Consider the following 22,746-nt stretch of genomic DNA (forward strand, 5'->3'; position numbering starts at 1 on the left):
ATCGGAGAAGGTTTTTGGATGTTTTCGTCTGATTTCAAACGTTTACACATGGTGATACATAAGGAAGCACTCTGAAAAACTGAAACAGTAACAATTTATAAAGAGTGGCTTGAAACTAACAGTTACATAAAAACCATATAATTCTATATTGTAGTGTTGTATTTATCATTGCTTTGTACCTCAGAGTTAGTAAGGTAATACCTACAGTTGGAACAGCAACACAAGGCTAAAATGAAGCAGGTTTGTCCTATTGTCACATTTTGCATGCCAGCTGGGGAGACTCTCAGACTCTCTGTTGCCTCCAGCACAATCTGAAAAATGTATAGAATAGCGTAATTTTAGCCACATAGCTAAAAGCTTGCCAGTGAATTTAAAAGGTATGGAAAAAAGGAAATTTTCTGTTGCAGCGTTGCAGTTTTTAAACGTGAAAAATCGTTCTTAAAAATAAAATGATAATAATAATAATAATAATAATAATAATAATAATGTATTGGTATTAGTAATGTATTATTATTATTGTTATTATTATTATTATTTCATGATTTGTTGAGAATATCACAGATGAGAATAAAATGACAAATATGTTTTGTATTAAAAGTGCCAAATAAAAAGCTTGAAGTTTTGTGCATATGGCAAGAGTCCGGTGTGACGTCACGTGCATTCTTCTCGTCTGCGTTCCTGATGCAGGCTGGGTCACGTGGTCATTCCCTTTTCCCTATAGTTCCTTAGGAAGAGCGCAACAAACAGGCAGTTCTTCAGGGTTTGAGACACAGCCTGTGTCGCGCTCTCAATCTCGGACAGCGCACTGGTCCACCTGGATGCCGTGACTTTTGTTTCTTTGCATTCAATCCAAACAACAGAGACACTTTGAAAATGGCTGGAGCAATTATTGAGAATATGAGCACCAAAAAGTTGGTGATTGTGGGAGTAATTCTCCTTTTATTCCAGGCGTTCTCCTTTATGGTCGGAGGACTGATTGGTGAGTAGCTACTTTTACAAATCCGCCTAGATTTGATAGTTCAGGCTTTGTTGGCTTTTACTACACAGTATTTTGCCATTCGTTCTGGTTGCAACATTAGGTGGTTTTTAGCAAAAGAAAAAAGGAAAAAAAGAGTCTTCTTTGCGTTCTAGGACGGAGTGAAAAGTTGCGGACTGGCTTTGTTACAGTAGTGTCAAAGATGGGCGCTTATTTTCACCTCGTCGACTGACTGGTGCAGTCTTTGTGCTGCTGCTTTCAGCGTTCCGCCTGTAAGTGTGAGAGCAGATCAGACAGACGCGACATTGATTTTTACTCGTTACTTCTGCGCCTTGATGTCTCTTGTTTGTCCCCGGTCCCCTGAAAAATGCTGAGAAACTAAACGGAGAAAGGCTTGTTTAAACCCACTTGATCTTTTATTATAATATTGTTTAGTGTCTTCCATATTTACTAGCTTATTTTAAACAACTTTTAATTAATGTTCAAGATAGTTCTTGATGTTTCCATTGCAGAGCAGACACCAATACAATTCAGGGAAACCGTAGTACATTAAGAAGTGTTATAGACAAACAAAAGGTGAAGTTAGCAACGAAGTATGTTGTATATTACAAACTTTATTTGCTAATTTTAGTCAATTAACTTGTACCAGTCTTGTATTCTGTTGTTAAATTCAGTCTTTCTACTTCTCATCAGCCAATAAAGGGTTAAACGAGGTGCATCTCTAGAACTTTTCTTTGATCTTCCTTCATCTGAACAGACAACCCCTCCTCTGTGCCCACAGGCGTTCCTCAGTTTGCATCGACCTCACCAGTGTCGTTTTGTGCCCTTTTGTTACAGAAGCAATGAAATATTCCCTTCTATCTTAAGGCTTGAGTATTTATTTCCAAGTAGCTTGATTCATTTGGCACCACCTGGAAAGACTGTTTTGTCCTCGTCCAATTTTCCTCTTTGCAACCTCAGGCTTCCTTCTGATTTCGATAGGAAGGGAATCATTTCTTGGTCTCCTGCAGACTGTGGGATGAATGGTGATAAATTAGCTTGCTTTGGCTATTCTTGCCTGTGATTGATTTAATGAAGCAGGATTTCTTTATGTTTGTTCGGTGGCTGGTGGCAGCCAGGGTAATTGAGTAGAAAGGCACGCTGCTTCCCCTGTTATTGGACATCTTAAACAAGGCATGAGGTCACTGGGCCGAAAAAAGCGACTATTATTTTGTGGTGGTATTTTGAAGAGGGTTGGTTCCTAGGATTGTGGGTCAATGAATAATTTAACTCAGAGGGTTTAGTACAGCTAATTTTGTTTACTTGGTTAGTATATTTCAAAGGAACAGGTTTGTACCACGCAAATGTGAGCAGAGCAATTAAAAGCTTTTTATAACATTTTTAATGGTGCTGTTACTCAATTATATTGAATGAAATACTGATAAACACTCTTGTGTTTAATGTCCTCAAGCTATAGGCTGGTTCACATTATCTCGCGCTTCCTGGTCATTTGCACGCTTTAGATGTCCTTGATGACCCAGGAAGGGCTCTATTGACTCATACTTAACAAACTACCAGGACCAGCCTTCTGAATGGTGGAGGAAGCCTGTTCATACTTTCTCATGCTAATGACCCCCTCTTAGTAAGGATATGTCAGACAGTCACTTTGCGAGTCATTTACATATGCCATTCAAAATGTTGGGGTCAGTACGGTTTTTTTTCTCTTAAACAACAAAAAACAAAAAAAGAAGTCTCTTATGCTCATCAAGGCTGCATTTATTTAATCAAAATACAGTAAAACAGTAATGTTGTGAAATATTATTACAATTTAAAATAATTGTTTTCTGTTTTTAAAGTATGTTAAAATGTAATTTCCTTCGGTGATGGCAAAACTGAATTTTCAGCAGCCATTATTCCAGCCTTCAGTGTTACATGATCCTTCAGAAATCATTCTAATATGCTTATCATAGCTGAAAACTCTTTTTTTTTAATAGATTATTTAAATGAATACAATTTACAAAGAATGACAATTATTTAAATATCTAAAAGTCTACTGTCACTGTAATCAATTTAATGCATTCTTGCTGGAAAGTATATTTTACTGATCTTTTCACTGCATTTTTAGTTTTTTAAGTATACATTTCAATTTTTAAAACCAGGTGTTTGAAATTTATGTAAGAATTTATATAACTTTATAAAAGATGTATAAAAATAATAATAATAAAAAAAAGTAAAATTCTATGCTCTGTGATTAAAAAAATCTATTTCTTGTATTCCTGTAAAATAAATATGAGAGATTTTGCTTATGTCCTGTCTATGTAGTTATGTGTAAAATATGTGAATCAATACATCATTATTCTTTATTCCCAAGCTATTCTTAAACCGATATTCAAATATATTTCTGTAGCTCCGAGCCCCACCACTGCCGTCCACTACCTGGCCACCAAGTGTGTGGACACTGTGAAAACCCACCATAAGGGCTCCAAGTGGTTCATGCCATGGGGCCCCGACCAGTGCAGCAAGATCAGAGACTTTGATGAGGCCATGGCCAAGAGAATCGAGGCCAACAACATTGTGTTTGCAGTCCACATTCCACTGCCCAACAGAGAGATGAGTGCCTGGTTCCAGTTTATGTTGGTTATCCTCCAGTTTGACATTGCCTTCAAAATGCAAAACCAGATTGGTGAGTAAAAAAAAAAAAGTGTTATTGTATGTGTTTGTTTTAGTGTGTTTGAGGTTGTAATGTGCACCTCCTGTGTCCCCCAAAAAACCATAAACATGACATCACTATATGGTTTATAAGCTTATACGAACATTGCTATTGTGTCGAAAGTGTAGGAGGGGACACATGAACACCCAGAGGAATTTCCCATTCTATTCACTCAAAAGTAGATTGGATTTCTCACATGCTGTGAGAGGACTAACAATGATAGATGGCCTGTTTTCTCACTGTTGTGGTTGGAGCCTGAGTGACCTCAATGAGGATTAAGTCAGCACGCAGGTAGGAGGGGGGGACTGCTCAAGGCTTTAACACAGACAATTGGAGGATAATAAATAGGAATGTAGTCCTCCCATCTGGTTTGATTGCCATTTCAGAAATAAGATACACAAATCAAATTTTGAAGATTAAAGAAATATCTCCAGTAATGTTTTATCCCATTAGACTGTTACATTCCTTCACCATTTTGTATTTAAATCGGGTTCCTTTTCACAGTTTTTCTTGATTTGTCAAGTTAATGTGTCTTTGTTTGAACCTGACGGGTTCCGGCCGTGTGGACCTGCATAGTACTGCTGCCATTTAAAATCATCTGGCTGTGGGAGTGTGGGGATCTGGAACGGCTCCAAGTCTGCCCTTTCAAAGACAGGATTAAGTGGATAACACTGGCCACTAATGAAGAGCCATTGTCGAGCTAGAGCAGTCTGGGAAAGTGATCGGAACGTCTGCTCCTTCTAGCAGCAGGAGCACCTTTGCTGGCTATTCAAGTCTTGAGAAATGGAGGAGGAGTTTTTTGGTTCCTTAACACATTAACTAGTGCTAGTGTGGAAGCTACCATGGTCTTGTTGTTATATACCCCACCCTGAAGCACGTGCTTGTGCATAAAGTAGGAAAAAAAAAAATTATTATTTTTTTTTTTACTTTTACCTTTACTGCAGATCTTTGCATTATTAATTATGCATTCAGCACTTGAATAAACCATTTTTGTACAGTTCAGGGTTTTGTAGCACAATCTGGATCATGCTCTCCAAGAAGATCATCCTCAACCAGATGTTATGTGTTTACCGTAAGTCTTGTGTGATCTTCTGCCAGCTGTTTTTCTGTGTATCCTGTTCTCCGAGCAAGACCTCACAGAGTGTCAGCAGTCTTACTAATAAGGTCCTAGCAGGAATTCATTTGGCACTCAGCATTTCACAATGAAAAAGTAACATATTGCACAGTGAGAGAGAGGTGTGTTCATGTTACTTCTTAATTACAGTTGGCACCGTGGCAGTGTTGGGGGTAACGCATTACAAGTAACATGAGTTATATCAGATTACTTTTTTCAACTAGTAAAGTAACACATTACTATAAAATATCTGATTGATTTTTCAAGCAACACCAGTTAATTTCTTTCCCCATTTATTGACTGACATCTCTCCTGTCCCCATGTTGAGAGAAATCTGCACTAAGTGCAGAGGTGTTGTCTGTGCTGTGTAAACATGATGGCTACTGTAGTTCTAGACTAAATGTGAACATGCATTTACTCATCTCAAAAAACAGATTCAGTATTTCTCAGAACGAATGAATACAATGAAAATGAAAACTCAGAATATGATGCAAACCTGAAATAATTACATATGTTAACACTGATATAGTGTATTTGCTGCTGACCTTAGATGATCCAATTCAACCATACTAATAAGCGAAAATTACTTTAGATAAACATAGGAATGTAACTATTCGCTCAACTCACGATTCGATTCCATTCACGATTTTGATTTCACGATTCGATTCACGATTTTTTTTAACAAAATGAGATTTAAGACAAATTATAAATTAAATGTGTCCTTTTATTGCAAAATGCAAAACAAAATGCTGCAAGTTTCTTTGTGAAATTGAAATATAACACTATAATAATATACTAATATAGCACTTCCATATTATTGCTCTTTTGTTGGTTTTGATTGCTTCTATTGTCCTCATTTGTAAGTCGGTTTGGATAAAAGCGTCTGCTAAATGACAAAATTTAAATATAATGTAAATGTAAATAACAAAACTAAACTGAAATTTTAAAACAAGACCCAAATAAATAAGTAACACAAATAAAATAAATCTCTTCATATAAACAAAATAAGGCTTTGTCTGTGCTCGTCCCATTTAAAATTAGAGGCAATCACTGCATTTTAATCATGATCCAAACAAAGATGCTGCATACATGCAACATGAGCAGTTTTTAATCTAAATTAGATTGTATAATTTCGAAATTTGAAGCAAAAACAGAATGGTTTGACTTCAGTTTTGTGAAACTATACATAAAAAATATCTGCATGATACAGCAGCTGAATGAGACGCAGATTCACTCTCTGCCAGCAGGTGGCGCTTAAAGCGTTTCCTTGGTTTCCGCTGTAAACAAAGCAGCGCTGCACTTATGAACTTTAATATGCATTATACAGAGGCAAGATGAAAAGAAAAAATACCATCTAAACTTTTCTAAAGACAGTAAGTTCCCCTCAGACATACATTCATATAAACTCCTACCCCTAATTGAATCGTGATTTGTTTAGCATCTTAACCGATTTGAATCGGTTACAAATAGATACATGTTACATCCCTAGATAAACGTAACATTTGTGTTTCTTTTTTTAAATTACTGAAGAGTGTTGAACTTTCTTCTCCTGCATATTTTTATTTATGCAATCCAGAATGGCAGCACAGCTGAAAGGTTTGTTTGAGCTGCACCCTCTACTCAGATGCGAGTTTACATTTCCTTCAGCCTGAGGCTTATTCATTTAACTTTTGGTGTGAAAGTGCTTTTATATTTGCCCAAAATAGAACTTATGTAAAAAAAAACAAAAAAAAAACAAGCAAGCCCAGCACAGATGAGAAAAAAGTAACACAAAATGTAAAGTAATGAATTACTTTCCATAAAAATGAACTAAAATTAGTTACTTTTTAGGGAGTAATGCAATATTGTAATGCATTACTTTTAAAAGTAACTTGCCCCAACACTGCAGATTGGTGAATGCAAAGCAAATTTATAAACAAATTTTATGTTACCAAATCTCTCTTTTCTGGTTCTTTTACCACTCAAAATGTAAAATAGTAATTTTGACACATTGCTTAAAGGTATTTAAACACAGATTTTTAATAGGGGCATTGTAACTAAGAGCACTAAACTAATGCATATTTACAGTCTCTGATTTAAGTTAAATGTTTTTAATCAAATTAAGTGAAATCATATAAAAGAAAAATTATATACCTAATTGTAATTTTGCCCAGTGATACAGTGATTGGAATTATTACCAAAGTTATTTTGCAATCAATATTTTGCAATATTACTATTTTTTACTGTTTTTCTGGTCGAATAAATGCAGCCTTGGTTAGCATAAGAGACTTAATTAATTAAAACTTTTCAACCGTAATCTATATTGTGGTATAAACCCATCATAACCTTGTCTAAATTCTTTAGATTACGCCATTTTTCCTCTCTAGTAGTATATACTGTATAAGTAAAAAAAAAAAAGATGTTACCTTGCTTGTTCTGGTTAAGGCAACCACATTAGTTTTAATACATTAAATAAATATCCAAATCAGTCAGTAGGCCTACTTTATACTACATTACTCTACAGATTCTGCAGACTTTGGCCAACCATCTTGGTGCCGGCACTGTTGGGTGACATCATCAGAATTAGCCGCTTTTCCACTGTCGGGCCAGTGCTTTAAACGGGCCGGGCGGGGCTAATAGCCTCGGACCTGTAGCACCGAGCCCAAAATCACGATGCGTTTCCAGTTTGGCCAGAAGCTCCGCTGTGCTAATTTAAAACATTATAATTTTCAAAATAGTAATTAGAGTAAAGTTACAAGCCGAGGTCTCTATACGGTACTGCCACGTTACATTGCTGACAGAATGCAGTGTTTTATAATCTAGATTGTAAAAAGGATGTAGCACATGCACTGTCGAGGCCAATGCCAGTGGATTAGAGACCTGCTCCCGCGAGACCTGACGCAACAGAGTGCGGCGCGGGACAAGATGGGCGAGTGCTGGTGCGAGCGAGTAGACACTTGTGTGTGTGGGATGCGGGAGAATAAAATGATTCACGGGACTCCCGCAAAATAGAAATATCTAAACATAAAATATCTACGGGACAAGATGAGCGAGTGCCGGTGCCGGCAGGTAGACACTCATGTGTGTGTGCTGGATGTGGGAGAATAAAATGATTCACGGGACTCCTGCAAAATAGGTATATCTAAACATAAAATATCTAAAAAAAATAAATTGTTATTCATCTATTGCACAAAAGCAACAAGAACTAATATAAAATAAAAACGATGGTCCCACTTTTTATTAAGTGGCCTTAACTACTATGTACTTACATCAAAAAAATAAGTACAATGCACTTATTGTGTTCATATTGTATTGCAAAACAGTTTTGCTGTTATTGAGGTGGGATATGGATAAGGTTAGGGACCGGTTTGGTGGTGTGGGTAGGTTTAAATTGCCCCATTATGCCTTTTTGAATATTACCTTTCATGCAGTGCATCATGTAGCTGTATGTGAACATAAACTATCTGCAAAGTTGTGAAGCTGACCGTGCACGATAAATAAAGTTACTGTCTATCAAAAAAAAAGAGTCGTCAGGAATTCGAATCTTATTCTGTTACGGCTCTACATCACGAAGTAACACATTCGCATAATGTCTGCCCACGTTCTACGTCACCAACTTGCCCGCCCACAAACACAGTAAAATTTCCATGTGGTTAACATGTCGAGAAGATGCTGTTTCCTACGCTGTGAGAGTAAATTTGTTTGATCACATCTTATAATCACCACAAACTTGTTAACACTTGACACTTACCACTGAGAAACGTCCTGCTCCAGTCGTGCTTGAATCAGTCTCTTGTCAATCAGCCAGTTTAACCGTTTCATCATCAGACTCCGGCTTGAATTGGTAAGGTACAATTGATACCATCTTTTCTATGTATTGACAAGTCTCCAGGGCTGTCATTCCGTCATGGCAATGGGCGTTTCGTTTCTGACACGCGCTGTACGCGATAGACCAATCCAGAGCCAACCTCTCTACGGCTCTTGACCAATCACAAAGGACTGCGCCATCTGACCAATCACAGCAGTGAGGGCTCACAAAAAGGAGGGGTTTAGAAAGACTGATTCTTTGAACTGCTTCGCACGAGTCGTTTACGAATCATTTAGAAATTACATTTAGGTGTAAGGGATGGTTCAACAGTGTAATTATAAATGTAATTACAGAAATTAGTTACAGATGTATTTACATGCAGGTATTTTTAAAAATATAAGTACAATGTAAAAACATGTATGTACGCAATAAGTGCAATGTATTAAATTATTAATTTAAATGTAAGTACATAGTCGTTAAAGGTGCAATAGGTGATTGTCTTCAGAAACATTTTTTGTTATGCTGGTTGAAAGTCTCTTCACATGCCGATAGCAATCATTAAGTTACGTGGTCTAAATGTATTTATTTGTATTTATATATTCTGTGGAAGGCATAGGACCATGAAATGTTCGTCCAATCAAAACGCTCAGTCCGAGCGTTTTAATTGGCTTTCCTACCTGCCTGTCAACATATAAATTTGCATACCTCTGCACACCCGGTTCGCGCAGACAGTATACGTCATCAGCGCGTTCAGGCATGCTGTGCAGACAGAGTGAGAATGGCAGACAAACATCAACAACCCGATCTTCCTTCCTGGTATTGTAGTACTTTTAAAGTTTTCTCACCGGGGAATGACACATGATGTAGCCCAGCGGTTCCCAATTCCAGAACTCGCGCCCTCCCCTGCTCTGCATATTTTGCATGTCTCGTTTAGTTAACACACCCGATTCAGATAACCAACTCGTTAGATGAGAGCTACGTGCATGAACTGTGTTCCGATCGATATGACCCCTACACAGTGTTCATTACTCCCTACTCCCTGAGCAGGGGAAATCCATTTAAGTTTACTTCACTTCGGAACATGGGCTGGAATTGAGAACGGCTGATGTAGCCTATTGTAGTAATGTTGTCTCTGGTATTCTGGTCTGTGAGCGTATATGCATTCAGGGGGCGTGGCTTTGGACGGCGATTGCAGGGAGGGTGGGACTTTCGCTTTCACTGCTATCAGGATAAAGTTAGCATTTTCCAAGATCTCCTACTGCACCTTTAAGGCCACCTAATATAAAGTGGGACCAAAACGATTAACATTAACTATTTAGGCTATAACACGCGTTTGCTGCGTTGAGCAATGTTGATTTCTGGAACGCAATGGCCAGTCATGAGTGCAGTCAGAACAGCCGGCATTGTAGGCTACTCTCCCAGGTTCAGGAAACAGTCCTCCGTAAAATGCGCTGCACACACACGAATATTTGGTTTGAACTGTTCTGGAACAGTGTTGTAAATACAACTTAACCACTGATTTCTAGTTGTCCTCTTTTGGAAGACCAAACAAAGTTTCGCTTTCACAACGAAACACACAGCGTCTCCACGACATGGCGGCAGCGGCAAAAATACTATAGTGAGAATCAAAGTTACGCCTTCTTTCTTTGTGTGAACATTTGTGTGGTGTTATGCAAATCTTCCCACACAGTGACATAGATATGTGGGGGCGTGGACGAGTCTTAACTTTTAAATATCTCTTTGGGTTGAGACTTTAGTCTTTGCAACTTAAGGGATCTTATGTATTCACAAACAGCTTGTAACACTCCAAAGAGAAAGGAAAAGGTGAGGACCGGTTGGGGAGTTACGGAACGGCCCGGCTCGGGGATCTCATATCGCATAATCTTATTAACTGCTTATCTCCTGAACTTTCTTTACCATGCTATTCAGCGCCAGTCCCGCCGTGCAGTCAATTTCACTGGCTAAGGTTAGGGTCAGGTGGGGGGTAGGCTTAGGGGTTAGCATTTATTGTAGCATAGTGTAGGAAATCAACACTGTGATTGACAACCAATAAAATCTTTAGAATCAGCTGTGGGACGGAGTTTCCACTGAACTGGATTGGGAGAAAAAATTGCGCATTTGATGCGACGTGCTTGTCTGTCAATGGGAGGATGCCACGCCCTATTTTGGAGCTCCCACCCCATTTTGGAGTTCCCTCCCCCATTTGGATCTCCAGGCTGCAGTTAAGGTGCGTTCACACCATTTCGGAATTCCCGTAATTATGAGATTCCAATCTCGTAATAAAAAGCGTTCACATCCTCGTAGAGCTCGTAATTACAACTTGTGAACGGGGAGTTTTCTGAGAGCTAAGACTTGTAAAACATGACTGCTGTACCACCTGACCACCGCAGGCTCTGTTTAGTCATTGATATTGTTGCCATAGAAAAGCGTAATTCCGAGTCTGAGGACGTGAACAGCTCCGAGTAGAACGTCACGTGCTGTCATCTCGAAATTACGGTAATTACGATATGGCGTGAACTCAGCTTCTCGAAAGTTCAGGCTATTCTAATCACATGACCATCACCAGGATCACCAGCCCCTCTGCCTCATATTCAGTGGAGTGCCGTTGGTTCTCTCTTTCTCGTCTCTCTGGCCCAAGCAGCACAGTTTGGCTGGTCTCCAGCAATAACACAGCTGTTGAAATGGCTTAGTCGCCGGGGTGATGCGCGCTGCGCCCGGGCGGAATGTTTGTGTGTGCTAAGCTGACATTCAAAGCTCTTTGGCACAGCCGCTCGTAGGTGGGGGCCACTGCAGACACACTGGAGGAGAGAGGATTGGGCTAATAATGTCTGCCGCTCTCTCCCTCTCTGTTCCTCCTGCCCCTCCCCCCATAAAGCTCAGCCTTCCTTGTGCAGGAATTCTTTTTAGTGCTCTCCAGCTTGTTTCATAACACAACAAGGATCTCTTTAGAGAAGTGAAGTGGAACTCACAAGGCTGTGCAAAGCGATCCAAACCACCAGCCCCTTTCCCAGATACCTCCTGCTTTCCCAAAACTCAGGAGTTTCACACCACATGACTCTGTAATACTTTGACAATCCCTCATGCAAAGTTGAACCTGTTTTTTTTTTGGTGAGTCTGTGAATTTGATTATATACAGTGTATGTGTATATATAATATATACCTGCTGATGTATTGAAACAGGTGTGTGAGAGGTTATGATTGACTCAAATAGGGTGTCCATTTATAAAATGACTCCCAGGTTACCTTGAGCTACTTTTAGCCACACTGTGATGACAAGTTATTCATGAGAATGCTATGGGATGTCATAAATCTGTCATTTCACATGTCTGCATTTGGCCTTGTCCATAAAAGTCCAATATTGTTCTTCAGTCAGCAGGTGCTCATTTATTTTTCCAGATGTCAAGGTTTTGAAGAGATAAGAATTCACTCAAAAATGACCTGCAATGGTCATTTACTCACCCTCATGTTATTTTGCATGCTTATGTGACTTTATTTTCCCTGTGAAACACAAAGGGTGAATTTGAGTGTTGTCAAAATCCAAATGCCAGAAAAAAAGTAATGGTGGTTAAAAAGTAAAACCGTAAAAAGTGGTCAGTAGGACTCGTGCATTGTATTATAAGACTTCTGTAGCCTTATGATAACGTCATTTACAAGATGTGCTGTTTCACAGATCTAATATACTGATACACATGCAGTTTCTTCCCAACTTTTTACATTCACAAACAAAATGCATTGCAGTCATTTCCCAAAATGTAATTTGTGTAGAAATATAACAAAGTCTGTAAACAGGAATGAACTTGCAATGAACTTGTGAGCTCTATAAAAAATAGCTTCTCATGGTTCTCATGTAGCTGGCATCTTTGTTTGGATCGTGATCCGTGCCAAATGGCTACAGCTATTTTTTTTAAGGCAAGTTCAGCCTGTAATAGAGCAAAAACATTTTATGTACTTTTTCATTCATTCTTGTCTCAAGCTTAAAGAAAAAATAAAAAGGCAATCGGAATCGACCCAATTGCTTGTTTAAAAAAAAAAGACTGGAGATCAGAATCGGTAGTCAGTTGGCAAATAAGGTTATTTACAAAGGTTTTAAAGAAGTTAAGCAGTTAAGAAGAAAATAGCAGTTATTAAAATGCAGCAACTGTTACTGGTTATAGTGCATTATCTTTCTGATATATCAGACTGAATTATGTGTGTTCTTTGTTGGCGTGTAGAAGATGGATCTTTGGTCACCATGGATGTTGGTCTGGCCTACAGAGATAGCACTCTGAGTGAGTGGACTGAGATGGCCCATTCAATAGAGCATCGCAAATTGAGCTGCAATTTCACTGCCACAAAGGTAAGCTCGCAAGTTATTTCTGAATCGTAACAAATCCAAAAACACCCCTTACTGATAGTGTTAAGGCCATTTTTCAAGGTAGGGCAGAGACTTCAATCTCTGTAAATGCTATATAGGGACCAAGTGTGTTGTACCTTGAAAAGCTCAGTATTCATCTTAGTTTTCTTTTAAAATGTTCAAAACCTCACCAGAATCTCTTTTTTTTTTGTCAGACTTATGAGAACGAGGGGCGCTACTATGATTGTGACCTGTTGCCCTTTATGGAGGTTGGCAGTGTGGCCCATAAGTACTATCTTCTCAACATCCGACTTCCTGTTAATGAACGCAAAAAAGTCAACATCGGGATTGGAGAAATCAAAGACATTCGTCTAGTGGTGAGTCTTCAGACAATATAGAATGTGTGCTGTGACTGATTAAATACAGTCATAGGATGCATGTTTACTCAGAGTTATGCAAGCAGTTTTGTTTGAGCTTTGTTTGCATGGGAGGATTTTGGCCCAGTCTCGGCTTGTTATAATTGGCACACACTTCTGGACAGGGCAATGGTTATACAAATGTCAGTGGACTGAAAATATCTGGATTGCATCACTTCTTAATCTTCCCTTCTGTTTGGCTTACTCTTATTTGGCTCTCGGCAAACAACCATACCCATTAATTAAGTGCTCTTAATGTGTTTCTTGTGATGTCACTGTAATGTCCCTCTCAATGTAACTTTCCAGAGCATTCATCAAAATGGTGGCTTCACCAAGGTTTGGTTTGCCATGAAGACGTTCCTCACTCCCAGCGTCCTCATTATCATGATCTGGTACTGGAGGAGAATCACCCAGATGACCAGGCCACCTGTTCTCCTGGAAAAGTAAGATTCTTATGTTTCTGTCACTTCTTTAAACTGGTCTGCTAGATCAAGGCCACAGTCACACAACAGCAGAATACGATTGTCATTACTGTATTTGAGTCCTTAATAGGGTTACGTTCAGACTGTTTGGTTACTTATGGGATTGACAACCCTATTCTATAACTGAACTCACATCAGTGAACTTTCAGGACTCATATCTGTATTTTAAGCAAAGCCCTGCTGTGTGAACGGAACCATACTGGACAACTACTTGTCACTTCTAGCATGGGTTTTAATTTTTCGGTTTATGGTTTCTGTAACTTACAGAAAAGCAGATATGAGCAGTGTGTCATCTGAAATTTTAGATCCTGTCCTATCAGTTTTGTGGTATGCATGCATCGCAAATGCTCCACTCTTTACTGAGGTATAAATCTGCCTTAAGATTCTCACTAAAATCTTAAGATTTTCCAGAATAAATTTAGCCTCAATTGAACTTTTGTTGTGTCAAATATGATAAGACTTTGCAGTTTTGGACGTCGCCATATTTGACATTTACTTTATTCGCTGTTGCTATGATTACAGATAGTGGGCGCAAATATAATACGGACTTGACTTCAATTGCATGTTTATACACAGGGAGTATATGAGCCTCTATCGTAAGATGTTGTGTGAATAGGACATTTTGAGAATCACAATGTAAATGCCGTTGTCATTCCAACTGACAGTGTGAATGTAGCCCAAAAGGTAACAGTTTTTTTTTTTGTTTGATTGGTTTACTGGTCAATAGAATGAAGAAAGGCAGGATAATTTAAATCCTTTTACCATATGTTTTTTTTGACCATAGGAAACATTATTTTAATTACTTTTTTTTGTAAGGCCAAGGGGGTTGCCAGTGTGTTGCTAATTGGTTGAAAGAAAAAGCTTAAAGGGGTCATATGATGCTTTTTTAGAGATCATTATTTTGTGTATTTGGTGTAACAGAATATGTTGACATGCTTTATAAACACATTTCATTACACCAAATACACAGAATAATGTTCTTTTTAGCAGCATCATATGACCCCTTTAAAAGAAAGAGGGTTATGAGTTGTTTTTACGGTACTACTGTGTGGTTGCTTGGGTGTTCTGGGTTGATAGCTAGGTGCTAGGTGCTTGCTTACTGGTCCAAGTCAAATATGTCTTCCTACCCAAGTCTCTGCAATATTCTGGTCTAGAAATATTGCTGGACCCTCCTTCAGTTTATATCTATGGGATAGTTTATGGGACAGTGCATGTCTGAACCATTTTAGATATCAATTATGTCTTCAGCATGCAGAAAAAAATGACTTAGAAAAGTTAAATTCTGAGAAATTAATAACTGTAATAGTGATGCTTGCCTTAGAAAAACACTGAAATCGACTTTGAAAACACTTAAAATTTAATGAAGGAATTAAAATGGTGAAACGTTTTTATTATCTTATTTTTTTACATTCAAGCATATCATAGACTCTTGTATGCAAAGCAACCTTAATTGCATTTAAGCTATGCATTTTATCAGTTCATTTGTTCATGCATTCCCTAAGAAGCAAACCCATGATCTTGTTGCTGCTAGCGCCATGCTCAACGGTTTGAGCTACAGGAATGTATCTAACAATCAGTTTCTCTATACAAAATATATTGCATTGTGAACTAGTGCTGGGCGGGTATGACCAAAAATTTATATCACGGTATTTTTCAAAGTTATACCGGTTTCACGGTACATGACGGTATTTTTTTTTTCATGCATGTCGGGTGTTTAACAACATACACCAGTATTGCGGTATTTTAAAAATTCATATCATAACAAAAATAAACACCGGTATTCGGTATGAACCGGTATACCGCCCAGCACTATTGTGAACAGTGTTTGATATGACACTATTTCAGTCAGATGGCTAAGATCTGATATTAATGAATAAATATAATTTATATTTCCTGATGAAAAGGATTTCTTTCTGTTAATATTTCCTGAAGAAACCTTTTTAATAATTTCATTTGGTTTCATTTAGTTTCTTCCTTGCAAATTAAGCGCTTGCACCAACCATCCATCTCTCACACACACTACCTGTGCACTAGAGGTCCCAGCAGACAGGAAGCTCTCAAGCAGTTGTACTTTGCGCATCTTGCAGGAAGGATAATTATTTTTTCATGTTGTAAAAGCTTTTCCATAGCATGCTTTTTTAATAGAGTGTCAAGATGGGAACTGGAATCGTTTTTTACATTTCTGAGGGAGCTAAGAAATGTGTGACATGGGCTCCAACCGGCTTTCTTATTGGAATGATGCCAGAATGCTGCTTCATGCCAGTGGAACTGGCAGAGACGCTGTGAGTGTGTGAGTTACACATGTCTCCAGGGAGCAGCTTATTTTAGTTGACGTCATGGATGTGCGTTATCTTGCATTTTTGCTATTCACAGCTAACTTTTTGTGCCCTTGTGTGTTTAAGAGCTCTTTCAAAAATACATAAATGCACTTCATACATGCAATGAATGACTTAAATACATTGCATGTATTAATTAAAATTATAATGGTGAAATATCAGACGAAGCTGAATTTTATTTTAGCAGCCATTACTCCAGTCTTCAATATTTCTTATGTGCTGCTTAATATTTTTGTGAAAACCTTGGTACTTTGTTTCAGGATTCTTTAAATAACAAGTTCAGTTTAATGTATCCTTGCTGAAAGGAGTATCAATTTCTTTCTTTCAAAAACAAAAAAATCTCATTGACCCCAAACATTAAAACGTACCTGAAAAATGCATCTAAAAACTTAAAAATGGTAAAATCTATTATTACTTCAACCTTTTCTTGAAAATGCTATAAAACCACATGAAGCCAATATGAATACAATGAGTACATTTCTAAGAACTTCTGTTCTAAACTAATGTTTTAAAATATTTTTTTCTTTTCCTTCTTGTTGGACTGTCTTGTCATTTCATATTGCAATTTTACTTTTTGGTAGCTGAAAAGCTGCTTTGTTCACTTTGCCAGTAAGCAAATGCACCTTCGTACCCTCAGCAGAGTTGAACTCATGGAACATTCCCGGCATTCCAACACAATATGGTCTCTTTCTGCCCTGATTGGGCAGGCTGGAATGTGATTCATGTGTTTGAAGTCACATTCTACACCCCTTCTCAGTCTCACCAAATTAGCTTGTCCCAGCATGCTTGCTTTTGAACACTAGAAAAAAATTAAAGCCAACATGGAGCCAAATTTGTTTGACTTTGTCTTGGTTCTATCATACGTTTGCTAAAAAAGTGATCTTTACTGGTATATTAATAATGATCATATCTCGTGCGCTTTGTGTTCTTTTAGGATTATCTTTGCTCTGGGAATCTCCATGACATTCATCAATATCCCAGTTGAATGGTTCTCAGTGGGTTTCAACTGGACCTGGATGCTGCTGTTTGGTGACATCCGTCAGGGCATCTTCTACGCAATGCTGCTTTCTTTCTGGATCATCTTCTGTGGAGAACATCTCATGGTAAGAGCCACTTTCCTGTTTTTCCAAACAATGTAATACTAAGGGAGTGTTTGGAAACTATTTGGTGCAGAACTACTTTGCAGTTTTATGTTAGACTAAACTAACTTATAGTAAAAAGAGCTACTGAATTGATTGCCATACTCAAAATTTAATATAGTTTATTACTATAATGCATTTTTGTTGTGTGTGTTTTTTTTTTCCCCCCCCTCAAGGACCAGACTGAGAGAAACCATTTTTCTGTGTACTGGAAGCAGGTTGGACCCATTGTCTTTGGCTCCTTCTGCCTATTCATTTTTGATATGTGTGAAAGGTGAGCCAATGCTGAACTATCCTAATTCTTGGCATGAAGTAACTCACTTTGGTTTCCATCTAACTCGAGTTCTTTAGTCCTTAATACTGCTGTGTTCTTCTCTTCTAAAAAATGCATTGCATTTGTTTTCTTCATAGAGGAGTACAGCTGAAGAACCCCTTCTACAGTATCTGGGCATCAGATGTTGGGACAGAGCTTGCTGTATCCTTTTGACTGTGTGAGATGTTGGTACAGATGTTAATTAAAGGCCTTCAGGATGGCAACTGATGGTCAAATCCCTGCTCTGTTCATTCATGTATTATAATAATGCATCTTCATTATGTGCCACATATGTTCGGACCAAACATGTACTAAAGGCTTTTAAAGTAAATAATGATCCACACGAAAATATCTCAACCATACTGTTGCTGATTTCTATACTTCTGTGGTATAGTGTAGTCATATGCTTTGTGTTAAGTTATCACTTTAACTGAGATTGGTGCAGATGGCCTTCATCATTGTAGCAGGAATCTGCGCATGTCTCTACTTCCTGTTCCTGTGCTTCATGGTGTTCCAAGTGTTCAGAAACATCAGTGGGAAAAGGTCGTCTTTACCTGCTATGACAAAGGCTCGTCGACTGCACTATGAGGTAATGTGTAACCTAGATAATGTTAGCATTTGTATGACTAATGAGCTTTCGGAAAACCCAAAAGAAGTTTGTACAAACAAGTTTAGAAATTTGCTAAAAAGTAAGTTTATGACCGTATACTAATGCTGATTTCTTACGAATTATAATGTCCTAAATGTTGCAACTAGATATATTTAAATGCACTACCATTCAAATGTTTATGGTTGGTAAGATTTGTTGGTTTGTGGTTCTTGCGTGTTCAGTCTTTTCTGTGTGCCAAGTAGTTTGGACTCCATGTTACTATAACCTCGAATTTAGGTTGAAATGCAAATTGGTTGTTTGTCCATTTTTATTTATTATTATTCTGACACTTGATTATTCTATTTAAGTTTACTTTTATATTTGACTCATTCAAATTGTGTTTGAATTGTCTGTATCTCAGGAGATCAAAGTACCTGAGCTTCTTACAGCCTTACAGTGCTCAAAAAACATTTGGTATTATCAGTGTTGAAAACAGTTGTGCTGCATAATATTTTTGTCGAAACCATGAAGCACTTGTTTCTTGAATATTTTTTTTTTCTCTCATGTAGGGCCTCATCTTCCGCTTCAAGTTCCTGATGTTGGTCACACTAGCATGTGCTGCAATGACTGTCATCTTCTTCATCATTAGCCAGGTATAGATTAGTTGTCAGCTAAATCAGTTTCTACATATGTCATCGTAGATTGATTCATTCATGTGGTTTTCGTTGTGTGTTAACAGGTGAATGAGGGTCACTGGCACTGGGGTGGCTACACGGTTCAGGTGAACAGCGCCTTCTTCACCGGAATCTATGGCATGTGGAACCTCTATGTATTTGCCCTCATGTTTCTCTATGCACCGTCTCACAAGCGTTATGGGGACGAGCAATCAAGCGGTGAGACACTTGGACCGTAAAATTGTAAATAATTTGTATGACACCTGCAACTCTAATGGCAAAGCTTCTATGCAGACATGCTGCATATAATAGGTATTATATGCATTAAAAACCTTTGTCAACCAACATCAAGGATGGTCCAGCTACAAGCACCTCACCAATCATCATGGAATGGACATTATGGACACTGATCACAATCCTTCATTTATTATATTTTGTCAAATTAATATTTGACTTGTACTAAACTTGCCTAATCTACAGTAGCATCAACATTTAGTTCAGACTCTGTAGCCAGAGGTGACCCCCTGACTTCAATAGCTAGTGATTCGTTTACTGTGTAAAATATATTCTTTTGCTGTGAAAGAGCCAAATGATAAAATACATCTATTTACAATATGATTTGTTGTTGTAATAGACATTATTAGTATCATTTGCATTTTTTTACCTTAATGATATATTATATTATATTATATATTATATTATATTATATTTGTTTTTCAGAGGTGGCCATTTAAAATACAGCAAATTAAAGGTCTTTATTTTTTGTCTGCCAGACAGCTGTAAATTGCATACAAATATTTACACTGTACAAGAATTTGAGTTCATATACAAGGGCCTGTTGATGACTGTTAAAACAAACGTTTTTTAATCTGCTGTGCACTATGGGGATATCAAGGGTTGTGTTCCTCATGTAAGTAGTGAATCACTAAACGGTTATTTGATTGATAACTGTCTTCTAATCAATAGCTTATAAATAAATGAAGGCCAAATTTGAGGTTTGGCACAGAATGTTGCATAAATGTTGCGCCTATAGAGCATTGTATTGTTAGCATTAGGATTATTTGTTTTACAGACAAACTGAGACTACATTTTGAGACACACCCAGAACTGCTCAGTTTTTCCCATGAATCATGAGAAATGAATGTTTTTTTTTTTTATTGTGCTGTATCGAAATACACAGGTTGTCTAAATCGATCTTGGAATGTGTTTTTAAAAAGATGTCTCAAAAGAGTCAGACGATGCTGTTTCATGTCTGCAGCACAAGGAAATCAGTACCTGCATCACTGTAAGGACATTCACTTAGCACCATGTTACACAGTCTCCTCATGTTTAGGTTCTTTTAAGAAGGGTAGTCCCCCCCCCCCCCTTTTGGGGAAATGGGCCTCTTTGGCGGCAGTCGTTGTCTCTAATCTAAGTCAGGCTCCCTACTTGGGCTGGTTTAATGAAAACCATCAATGTCTTGATGTCATGCTTGAAACTTTCTTTATGGTTTTCTGTCCCTGAATGGCGTTTATTGTTAGGTTAGAATAGACATTCTGGAGATCTTCAAACATTACTTCAGTGTTGCTTTTTTTTTTTTGTGCATGATGCCAAGAGGTGACAAGTGTCAGTCTCAGCTCTGTCTAAAATTTTGTTGACAACATATAGACAAATTAGTAGTAAATCATTTAAATTGTCAGTGGTCATATCCTTCCTAAATTCTCCTGTTATTATAATTTGAGTAAATGCATGAGCCGAAAATCTGTTTGACTTTACAGTAATATTCAATAATATTTACTTTTTTATTTATAGATAATAATATTTTTTATTTAACAAGGATGCATTCGATTGATCAAAAATTGTATAATTGTATCAACATGTATAATGTTACACAAAGATTTCTGTTATTCCAAATCAGCATATTAGAAGGTTTTCTGAAGGATTATGTGACTCTGAATACTGGAGTAATGGCTGCACAGCATTTTAAAATACCTTAAAATAAAAATAATAATTAAAACATTTATTATATTATATTATTTATATTATTGTTGTTTTCAGTGTATTTTTGATCAAATTAATGCGACCTTGATGGGCATTAGAGACTTTAAAAACATTAAAAATCTTACTGATCCCAAACTTTGAAACTTTTTTTAATAGCCAGTGATAATGGAATAGGTTAGAAATGGTTGTGACAAGGTGCTTTCCTACTTTTAGTGCCTTTTTCCCCCTTCTCTCCTGTGGTGAAATGGGCCCTACAGGCAGCAGTGGGTGTCTCTAATCTTGGCCAGGCTTCCTACTTGGGCTGGCCTAATGAAAACCATCAGTATATTGATGTCATGCTTAAAACTTTCTGTATGGTTTCCTGTTCCCAAATGGTGTTTGTTGTTATTGCATATATACATTATGGTTATTTTTTCTTGACCTGATACAAACTTAGTGGATCTTAATTTAGTATTGAAAAATTATAGTGCATCACACATGGTTTTCCATGTTTGTTCAGGCTTGTGCTGCAACAAATTTTGGGGTATTTTTTTGTTTATGCTGAATTCTTTATGAAGACGTTATCACCTGGAAACTTATATTTCCTGTTGTTGCTACCCTGTCATGATGTTAGTGAAAGTATTGATCAGTCACTGATACATATTCCTCTGTTCTCTTTTTCCATATAGCGGATCAAGCTGGAAATAGTGGTGAAGAAATACAGTTGACCACCACCATCACACACGTGGACGGACCTACAGAGATCTACAAAATGACCGGCAAAGAAGCTCAAGAGTAACCATCACCTGTATTCAGGGTCCAACAAGAGTCTCAAAAGTTCAAACAATGCGCTTTTGCGTGTCCTGTGTGGTCCCTGTCATTTCAAACACAGCCTCGCAAATATTAATCCCCTTTTTCACTTATTGGCTTTCCATTACACTGAGGTTCAGTCTAAAACATCTGCTTATGCCGAGCTGTAGAAAAATGGAGTTGCACACCATCTTGTGAGTGCTGGGAGAAATTATGAAGTGTATCTCGTACTGTGGATAGGCAAAGGCACTGGTGATGGCAAGGACCAATACATTTGGGGGGGGGGGGGACAAGGTAATTTCTTTTAATTATGCAGCAATTGTTTGTTGTTTAATGTATTCTGTAGCTGAGATCATTGTTTTCCCCTTTGATTTTGTAATTACAAAACAAGGAAGAAAATACTGTAGTTACGTATGCTTTTTTCCCAGTTGATTCTTCCTCATATGACTTTCTTAAACACTCCCTAAAGGAAATTTCTTTTAATTATGCAGCAATTGTTTGTTGTTTAATGTATTCTGTAGCTGAGATCATTGTTTTCCCCTTTGATTTTGTAATTACAAAACAAGGAAGAAAATACTGTAGTTACGTATGCTTTTTTCCCAGTTGATTCTTCCTCATATGACTTTCTTAAACACTCCCTACCAAAAGTAAACACACCTATTGAACCCATAACGTGAATGACCGAGTTCAAACCAACGTCTCCCAGAACAAGATGTGGATGTAAAGTGACATACAGATAGATTAATGTCCTTGTGTTCTGAATGGCAAACACTATGTTCATGATGTTACAGTGTAGAGATGTATTTTTTTATAAAGTGCTTATTTTCATCTGTTTGAAAGCATCAGTGGCTGTACTTTATCATTGTGTTGTTAAAAAGTATCTTTTTGAGATTTTCGATTGTATCACATGGAAATTTGGGGTTTTGTTTTTTCATGCTTTTTATGCTTATTTAAATAATAAAAACATTTTAGATTTGTTTGGTTAAAGGGACTTTGCTTAATGAAACACTGGTGAACAGAAAGTTGTGCTGCAGTATAGAAATAAGTCTCAGAACTACATTTGATATGTATACTTAAAGCTTTTATATAAGTAATATGAAGCAGAAAAAAATCACCTCTTGCCCTAGTG

General features: G+C 37.5%; 1 protein-coding gene across 4 annotated transcripts; it reads left to right on the forward strand.

Annotated features, from left to right (window-relative positions):
* Nucleotides 1-650: 650 nt before the first annotated feature.
* Nucleotides 651-22,080, forward strand: wls (Wnt ligand secretion mediator). 4 transcript variants are annotated; one of them, XM_016502228.1, is made up of 12 exons: nt 651-979; nt 3,363-3,638; nt 12,778-12,902; nt 13,115-13,276; nt 13,622-13,758; nt 17,068-17,236; nt 17,449-17,546; nt 17,684-17,747; nt 18,031-18,174; nt 18,744-18,827; nt 18,914-19,067; nt 19,143-19,455. In XM_016502228.1, exons 1-12 carry the CDS (start codon nt 874-876, stop codon nt 19,256-19,258), a joined length of 1,635 nt encoding a protein of 544 aa, XP_016357714.1. In that variant the 5' UTR covers nt 651-873; the 3' UTR covers nt 19,259-19,455. The 4 variants fall into 4 exon arrangements, with proteins under 4 accessions (XP_016357714.1, XP_016357716.1, XP_016357715.1 ...); XM_016502230.1 differs by lacking the exon at nt 19,143-19,455 and adding an exon at nt 21,506-22,080 and having other exon boundaries at nt 652-979; XM_016502229.1 differs by lacking the exon at nt 19,143-19,455 and adding an exon at nt 21,497-22,080 and having other exon boundaries at nt 654-979.
* Nucleotides 22,081-22,746: the final 666 nt, after the last annotated feature.

The sequence above is a fragment of the Sinocyclocheilus anshuiensis genome, unplaced genomic scaffold, assembly GCF_001515605.1.
Source record: "Sinocyclocheilus anshuiensis isolate Anshui unplaced genomic scaffold, SAMN03320099.WGS_v1.1 scaffold718, whole genome shotgun sequence".
NCBI classification, from domain to species: Eukaryota; Metazoa; Chordata; class Actinopteri; order Cypriniformes; family Cyprinidae; genus Sinocyclocheilus; species Sinocyclocheilus anshuiensis.